This window comes from Opisthorchis viverrini (genome assembly GCF_000715545.1).
Source record: "Opisthorchis viverrini unplaced genomic scaffold opera_v5_96, whole genome shotgun sequence".
Classification (NCBI taxonomy): domain Eukaryota; kingdom Metazoa; phylum Platyhelminthes; class Trematoda; order Opisthorchiida; family Opisthorchiidae; genus Opisthorchis; species Opisthorchis viverrini.
In genome coordinates, this window is record NW_008751749.1 from 1,527,350 (window position 1) to 1,536,404 (window position 9,055).

General features: G+C 44.1%; 2 protein-coding genes across 2 annotated transcripts in view; one reads left to right on the top strand and one right to left on the bottom strand.

Annotated features, from left to right (window-relative positions):
• The window catches only part of T265_05149 (hypothetical protein), a gene marked incomplete at both ends in the record, with an annotated part of 78,012 nt that overhangs the window by 62,786 nt on the left and 6,171 nt on the right, over window positions 1–9,055 (bottom strand). The gene's annotated exons all lie outside the window — the stretch shown is intronic.
• Window positions 1,929–9,055, top strand: part of T265_05151 (hypothetical protein) — a gene marked incomplete at both ends in the record, with an annotated part of 17,326 nt that continues 10,199 nt past the window's right edge. Inside the window, one exon of the mRNA XM_009170075.1 lies at window positions 1,929–2,102. Coding sequence (XP_009168339.1) covers window positions 1,929–2,102 — 174 coding nt within the window. The remainder of the gene's footprint in view (window positions 2,103–9,055) is intronic.

Here is a 9,055-nt window from a genome sequence, read left to right on the forward strand (position 1 = left end):
CTGCATCACACCAAAATTGCTGTGAAAGCTGATATGAACGGAATAGGAAAAAAAGTGAAGCAAAAGCTACTCGTCACTTTTTGTTTCACCCCAAAATTTTCGTTCAAATGTCGAAAGACTAGAAGGCCCACAAACTGTGTGATCAACTGGATGATCCATTGGCTAGAGTAAGAAAACATTTTAGAGAACAATCAATGGACAAGCTAACGGTAAAAATATTGTCCTGTAACTCAACTCAAGGTCAGGTGAGCAGATAACAACAAATCTTTTTGACCTGTAAGGCAGGTAGACGGGGGAAGGAGTGCAACCACGTGTTTAACTGTGGTCAAATTGGAGAACAAGTAAGACATCAGTTAGCCGTTTCGAGTTAATTGACCAATTGGCCACCCAATATACATTCCTCTTCTCCGTCTTTTGCCCATAATTTTTCACGAATGCACATCCTTGTGTTGCTAAAATTTCCGCCGTTTTTTTTACTAGTCTCTTCTGCTCATCGAGTACGCTGTGCTTCAGTTTCGGTCTGTCCTGTATTCTGCTAGACCCACAGAATAACCTCATACTTAGTAATTTTTTAACGCGGCAAGTGATCAAGTGATTCCAGGAATAAGTGAAACATTAACAGAGAACTAACTGCATGTGACCAGGATCTGATGGGCTCCATACGTAAAAAAAGATTCGCAATTGCATGGTCACATAGATCAGGACACTGTTGTTTCTCCGGCAAAATGTTTTGAAACATTAAAAACTGCCGAAGAACCGTCAATCCAGAAGGTTGTTCATAAATCCTGAACAGAGAGAACAGTCAGTCGGCTCAAAAGAGAGGCAAAGAGAGAGCCGTGCAATAATTAACACTACGAGCTCACTGATCTTGTTGTGGAACCCGACGAGACACGTTTAATAATGCGCACTGGGAGGGTATATTCTTGTGCTTCGAAATTCGATCAGCTTGAGTATCCACATAGGAATTTCACAAAGCCCACAAGCCCCCACAACATCAAAATCAGATAGGTAGATGTTATGGTTCGATTCTGTCGTAACACTCCATTTCGTAGCACTAACAGATACGCTGAATCACGAAAGACAGACATCCATCATGGCTACTTGTTTAGAGTTCACTTTTGACAACTGATTTCAAATGCAGTTTGGTCGTTAAACCAAAATGACGAGGAAAATGTAACGAAAATATCGCAGCGCGACGGATTGTTTGATCTACATGGTGTTCAGTCTTTAGCCAACTAAGGTTGGGAATAACAGAACATTATGACGGTCGATTATAGAAGGCAAAAATGGACGTTGGTTCGTTTGCTGAGCTAGGCGATTTGGTTGAAAACCTTTCGTCACTAGTTGAGGAGAGACCATTTGTGTTCCATTGTGAAGTCAGCTCGAATAGTGATGAAACGTTTGCAACCACATTACCAAGCTCCACGAACAAATGGCCATTATTAGAACTTCAGCCAAAGATATTTCCTTTGAATGCAAACGGCAAAAATGGTCAGGAACCAATCATTGTTTTCGTCAGTCGTAGTTATCAGTATGGTCTTGTGGATGGACTAAAGGACATTTTCACCCCTATCCCTGTGAAGCGAAAAATGGTCATGTGGTACCTAGCTGGAACTTGTGCACAAAACGCGCCCAAACGGGTCTCCAGTTGCAGCGCAAACCCAGGTTACACACAGACGAACCAGTTGGCACAAACCTTACTTAATTTCCATAACCGCATGTTTCTTGCGCCTTTTATCGTCCACGTGGAGTGGAGGTCATCAGGTGATTTGCATTTGGACCAGAAGAGTTGCATTCTCTGTTGCAATATGAATGCAATGAGTCAGTCGCACACACATACACACGGCAAAAGATCAATCACATGACCCATGATCGATAAGCTAGTCAGCTGATTGAGCTAGTTTGATGAGGCTGTAAATCACAAATGAATGTACTGGGAGGATGCCAGCTCACGGGTCACTATTATTTCCACGATACGCGAAGCACACAACTCAATTCAGCAGAATTTGCCGGGCAATGAAGGTAATAAGCTCGAATCCATCAACGAAGATGGTTTTAATCACGTCATTGTGCAGACTTTGCCATACGAACCACATGGAGAGGTACGCTTGATACACGATAGATTAAGGAACTGTTTGAAATGCAAGCACTCAGCCACTGGTGATTAGCGTATGCGGAAATTCAAGCTCATGAGGTGTCTGCGACATTATTAGTGCAGGAACGTTTTTGGCCCTTTACAAGAAAAGCTACATAACGATAGCGATCCAGCAAAACGGTTATTTGTATACCGGCTCCCTGCGTCACGTTTGAGTGAGGTGAATTCAGAGGTTTCATACAACGGGTCAGATGACAGTCGGAAATAATCATAAAGAAACAAGGCTGCAGACGAAATACTTTCAGATCAAGTCAGCCCTACAGTGTCCAGCAGTGTTTAGAAACTAGCTCTGTTGCCTTGAATTTGATAGATACTGAAGCATGTCGTTCAGTGAGAAGTCAGAATGAGAAGAATTCGGAACCATCGAGAGACACAACGACCGTAGAGAAAAGATGCTACGTTGCGACGTTGTGTTTCCCATGACACAACCACTAACCGACCGCTACGCACCATTACACCCCCTAATAACGCACTGATGATGTACCTCGATTGGTGATGAAACGCTTGCAATCAGATTGCCCAGCTCAGCCCAACCACCATCTACCCTACCTGAGTAACCAACCAACCAACTGTAGACTAGGTGTACGATTCGACATACGGACCAGTCTCTTTAGAAAAAGTTGCGAGTGATCGGAAAAAGGTCCCATACATGGTGATGCGACCAGACCAAAACATTTGGGGACATTTTTCACCTTTATACAAGACGATGGAATTTCCAAAGGGTCCAGTTCTGTATGGATGGCATTTTTTGATCTTACACTCACTATAACAAGTGAAAAGATTTTGAAGTTTCAAACATAGCATCCAGTCTGCATCCCACAAACAAGAACCACTAAAAGGAACACTAAAGGAAACAGCTAACAAGGTTGCTCAAAACTCCTCAACAGCCCACGACCGCTTTCGCCCTTCTTGGGACTCGTGAAAACCAAACTGATATGCTAATGAGTGTATTTCTCGAAAACAGTGCAATTTGGGTTCAATTAGATCATAAGGTTGACGGAAACTTGGGGACTGCGCCTACCTGATGAGCCCCAAGAAGGGCGAAACCGGTCGTGAGCTGTCCAAGAGTTTTCAGCAACCTTGTGATAGATTCCTTTATGAAAATATACTGCGGTATCTCGAATATCGTGCCAACTGGAACATGAGGCGGCCTGTGTGCAGCACATTCAGTTGTAGAATATCACAAACGAGAGGTTCAGTTGAGTTTGTCGTGAAAACCAAATTGATTTGCAAATGACGGTATTTCTTGAGAACAGTATTCTTTTTAGGAACCATCAGCGGAATATGGCCGACAAACCTCTAGTAATATTGTTCTGTTAAGGAGCGATGAAACGCTAGTTTATGCAGTGTGAACTATGTTACTGGAATACAATGACATATTAGTCACACTTGGGATTAGCCGAGCATAGCCGAACACTAAAGTGTTCATTCTCCCATATAGAAGGTTGCCTGTTAGAAACTCCTGACGGGTCGAATGCGGATACCTGATAAAACCCATATACAATCTAATATATGTATGGTGTTTCAGGTCTTTTTCGTATAGGCTGACCTGAATTCCAGGAAAATGTTTCAACCTGAAGCTTCTAATGTCACAAAAGCCATTCGGACGGTGACCGTCTTTTATTCAATGTTGCAAGACGAGATATTACTAGATGCACCCGGTGAAAACGAAAACTCGAGGACCACGTATGAAAAAACCCAAAGACGACTACAAGAAACCCAAACAGTAATTTAATCAAAAAATGGGATGACACTCATTCTACAAATAACATCACATACAACCCAGTTCGCGGGCTACAACTAAAGCGGCTCCAATACGCCTGGGTCTTTTGCTTGACAGCAATGCGATGCTGATAGTACTGTTTTACGGTCATATCACACTGTACAGCTTCACACCCACTGGGCACAGTCATAAAGATACTGGACCCTACGTAACTGTGACGGTTTGTGTGCCTCCTAGACACATTAAGCTATACTGGGTAGTGTCCTTGTGACCACTACAGAGTCTCTGATGCCTGGTTGGCCATTGGTTGGATAGCAGATCAAGGGTCGCCTGTTGTTGGTTGGAACATGTACGGCGACTTGTTCCAGAAAAATGGTAATGCACTGGCATCTTCGGCCAAATACCACTGGTGTTCTTGACTTTAACGGCGCGTTCGAGTCCGTCCATCGGTTATTCCCGTAGACCAAATATGCTCAACATGGTATGTCCCAGAAGTTTGTGAACATAATCCGGTCCCTATATTCACATACTTCTGGGTGTGCGAGAGTTTAGAGTGAGTTCTCCAAAAGCTTCCCTACAAAAAGTAGTGTCTGACAAGGATGTTCATTCTTCCCACTCTTGTTCAACTCCAGCACTGATAAACAAATGAGGCGAACGCTGGAAGGTCTTCGAAATCCTGGTGTTCATCATCATCATCATCGACAGCATGACATAAGTGTTCAACACTGATGCTTCACTACCGTACAACCATGACTTATTTGAAAGCCTTATTGTAAAGAAAAGAATAAAGGTGGATGGGGGAGGGACTTAGTGCTAGCTTACCCCAATCATTCCGAGGTGCCTACACCTCCAGACATTCACTCAGGCAATCTGGATAGAAACTGTCAACAAGAACGCCACTGACATCGGTTGGCAGCCATATCCTGTAGTGTCTCCAACCAGGCACAATGAGGATCACGCGGTCCCAACCCTGGAAGGCGAGTAGCACCGACAGCACCCAAGCGTTTCGTGATCTCCTTCATACTCCTCTGCCAAGTCTAGGTTTGGTCACCTCTCTGTTTCCGCCGCTCTGAGTTGGGCATGGAAAACAGCACTCTCTTCGGCAAACGATGGTTCGGCATACGCAACACATGTCCCAACCAACTCAGCTTCTGGTGCTGGACACACTCTTCAATGGAAGTAGTCGTTACACAACAGAAAACACGCTTTCTAACTGGTGTTCAAATCTTTACGAAGACCTTGTCGATCTGGCGTACGCAGACAACATTACCCTCATTTTCGGAGACGGATGCACGGTACAAGCTATGTTGAATATTCTGACGACTATCGCACCATCATACCTCCAAAGGGAAAAGTCGTGCTTAGGGACGTGCAGTCTCTGAACATACCCCTTGCATTTCAAGGAGAATCACTGGAGGTTGTGAAGAATTGTATGTGTATCGATAGTTGTATTAGCTCTATCGGAAGTGTCTCTGATGAAGTCAGTGCGCGAATCTCAAAAGCCAGAATCATGTTTGGTAATTTGCCTCAATTGTGGCGGAAAAAAGACATACAGTTGGGTCTAAAAGATCGCGTGTACCAGGCTACATTAAGAGTATCGTTGCGAAACATGGCCTCTCCGAGCAGATGATCTGAAGCATCTTCAGGTTTTTTACCACCGATGCCTCATAAGTGTTGGCGGTGTTGGATGACATCTACAAATTCGCACCTGGATAATCAGAAAACGGGGTTTTGGTTGTGCAACAGATATTTAGATCGTCGAGAATATCCAGCACCATCAACTGCGGTGGCTGTTGAGTGACGGTCCACCCAGACGAACTCTGTTGTTCGTGTCTGCTTTAGAATGAAGCAAACTGGGAGGTTCACAACTTGTGAATTAAGAGAAATGTGTGAAGGCGACTCCGAAAAAGCTTTGTGCTGTCGATGCAGTCGACCTTCCTGGACCGAGTGTTCTTCATCGTCCCGGGAGCACTTGGCGTAAGGCGTCAGGAGAGAGGGCAGTCACTTGATGTCATTGGCATTCGTTTTGTCAGTTTCCTCCTAGATTGTCCGATCGGGTGTTTGGAAGTTTGAGTACCTCATAACGCTTAGAGTAGACTAGCACCACGTCCCCTCCCGATCCACTGTTCCCTTTCTTCAACCACTGGGCTTAAATATAACCAAATAAACTGAGTTTTTTTCGCATGTCAAGCACCGATGTCACCACTGTTGTTGCCCACCCCGATGATGCTGATATGTGTGATGTCACAAACAGCTCCGTGTCAATCCTGCTGACGGCATCCTAGTCCAACACACTACTCAGACGAATATACCTTGCTACATTTTTAAGGTGTAGCACCTAAGTTCCATATGTCTTCCTTAAAAACATAAGACCCTAGTACCCTTGATTTCACTCTGTGTTAGGGCTGTTCATCATGGCAGTGCCGGCCGACAACTGAAGCACACAACACGTGCAGTTCGCTTGACAGAGAAACAGCTGAACAGGCGCCGCACATCAATCTAAAATCATTCACAAGAGACTTTGCATCAACAGATCGATTCCGTCTCCCTCAGACGGAAAACTTCCATGCGGTAATGTTCCCCAAAGAGGCAACTATCGCAAGTTCGGGGTGACTATCTTTCGTTTGGCTCAGATAGAACGTTCCGTTCTCATGTACTGGATTTGATCTGGATACTTCAGTTGTTCTCTGCACCGTATTTTGGCTCATTCTTCAGATCTGGTTGCATAGTTGTTGAGCTTTTCTCCCACGGTTTACTGTTGCACAAGCTTTTAAAAAACATCTCCAAAATATGCTGTTCACACAACAGTGAGTGCATCGATGAAACAGCATGACATAACAAGAAGATATCAGCAGACCAGGTGAAGCGGCGTCAGTCTCACAAACAACTGACGTCGTTATGCGACTTCAGAAAAAAAACTACGGTTCATTCTGCCAGTAATTTCCACTAAACTAGTAACCGGTAGTCCGATAAAACCAGCGGGACAAACATGAAACAGACGTACCATAATACGATGGACATGTTAGATAAAGCGCGGGCAGCTCTGCTCCACACAGTGTCACTCCATGGACCTATTGCTAACCGGATTTCCAGCTCAGTGAGCCCCAGGGCCAAGTCCTCTAACACTCTGTCTGAACTAACGTGTTGTCGTTATACACTTGAATCATTCTTATTGCGAGACATATGTCTGTGACATAGCAATCAATTCCGGTTGGTTTGGGCTGGAAGTATTTACGAATAATTACCAAAAGAAGCCTGAGTGCGTTAATAATGCAGAGAAAATGGATGTTATCGGATGTGAGCGTTTCCGAAAACTAAGTGCTGTCATGGCGGCGAACGCTTCAGCACTGATTAACATCGGCTTTTGTCAAAACGAGTTTAGCTATCATTCTAACAGGAGAACACGCCTCCACTACTGATTTGTGTTAATTCCGTCTACAAAACACTTCTAAGCATGGTCCAGCCCACCGAAACCATCTGAGTTGAAGGCATCAGTTCTGTTTGGTGAGCTCACAGACCCAGAATACATGCCTCTCATTCTAAAGTCAATAAGCACCGTGCCTCGTATGGTTTTTTCGCCCTGGGAATGTGAACGGTATTGAAGAACGGAAGCGAAACTTTCGTTATACTGGTGTGTACTGCCTGATGGTATAAGTTGAACAGTTAGAAGGAACTGGTGACCTCCGGTGGTCGATTTAATCTTCCAATGAGGGTGGAGAGACAGAGTTCAGACAACCGTTTTAAAAATGAACACCACATGCTATTGAAGATTGCTTTCAATCTGAAACCCATGGTATCTGTGTGCTCCAGATAGCTGATTGATGGCAGGCTGCCTAACCTGAAGTCAAGGATAAGGGAAACTGTCATCGGCGAGAAACCAGCCGTGCACGAGCGATGGCTTCCTCATCAAGCAGCGATCGTGGAAACAAGGATGAATACTTACCTTTCCAGCTAACTGACTGACGGCGCTTTGGCATTTTAGCGAGTTCCCTATCTGCCGTAACAATAACCGCATCGCCAAACAGTGAATTCATACAAACGGATCGATGGTTTACACAAAACGACAATTTGTTCCCGATTATCCGTCTAATTGAAATTTATACTACCCCTGGTCGAACTCTCACGCCTCACGTGAGTTGAGTAGAGGCTGCCAATATATCTTGATCTACATTAAATCATTCACTTCGGTGAGAGCTTGGATCCGGAAGGAAGTGCGTTCCATGAGAAAACAGTATGCTCATTGTTTTTTTTACATAAAAGTGCCATCACTTTGGTCCCAGCGCAGTAACTCTTTTCAGGCAAAGTGATGCTCACGAGTCACACGATCGAACGAAAACTCGACAAGCGTGAAGCAACTCCAGTAGATGACCTCGGTTTCATTGCTAACTGAATGGAAATGACTGTTGCGGTGAAATGCACTCATTTGCAAATTAAATTGACGTTCAAAGTAGACCCGGCTGAATCCATCGTTTATGATGTTCTTCAAATCAGTGTGCAGTTAATTTAGCAGTCGGGACGACATTTGAGATATCGAATTGTGTCTTGTTATCATAACACTCTATGTATAAAGCACTGTGTCTACCTGATATGCCTCAAGAGGGGTGGAAGCGGAGTTGGACATTGAGGGTGTTTTCAGCGATTTTGTAGGTAGTGTGTGTTGTCAGTAAAATATATTTTGACGTTCCGAATATCGCGCCAACTGGTGTATGGGACAACCTTTGGGCAGTATATGCGGTTGAGTGGTAGTAGCTAGTTAAATTGCGAATGACTACTCTTCAGCACTCTGGTGCAATTTGGTGTTCATCTAGAAACCAACTGGAATTAATAAAGACAAAAATTGTCTTCGGTGGTTGTCATCTGCCATCCAAATTAGGTATCTAAGCTTCGTACATTTGAAGTCCTTCTTGTGGGGCCTGGCTACTCACATTAACACACACAAGCAACATGAGCAACACGGTTTTATACTTCTTTCTCTGAAATCTTAGCTGGCATTAGACTCATTGACGGAGGAAGTCCTTCTTGTGGGGCCTGGCTACTCATATTAACACACGCAAGCAACGTGAGCAACATGGTTTTATACTTCTTTCTCTGAAATTTTAGCTGGCATTAGACTCATTGACGGATTAGGTGAGGAGGTAAGATTTTATCCTGTCACGGAAGTTATTGGTATCCATGCT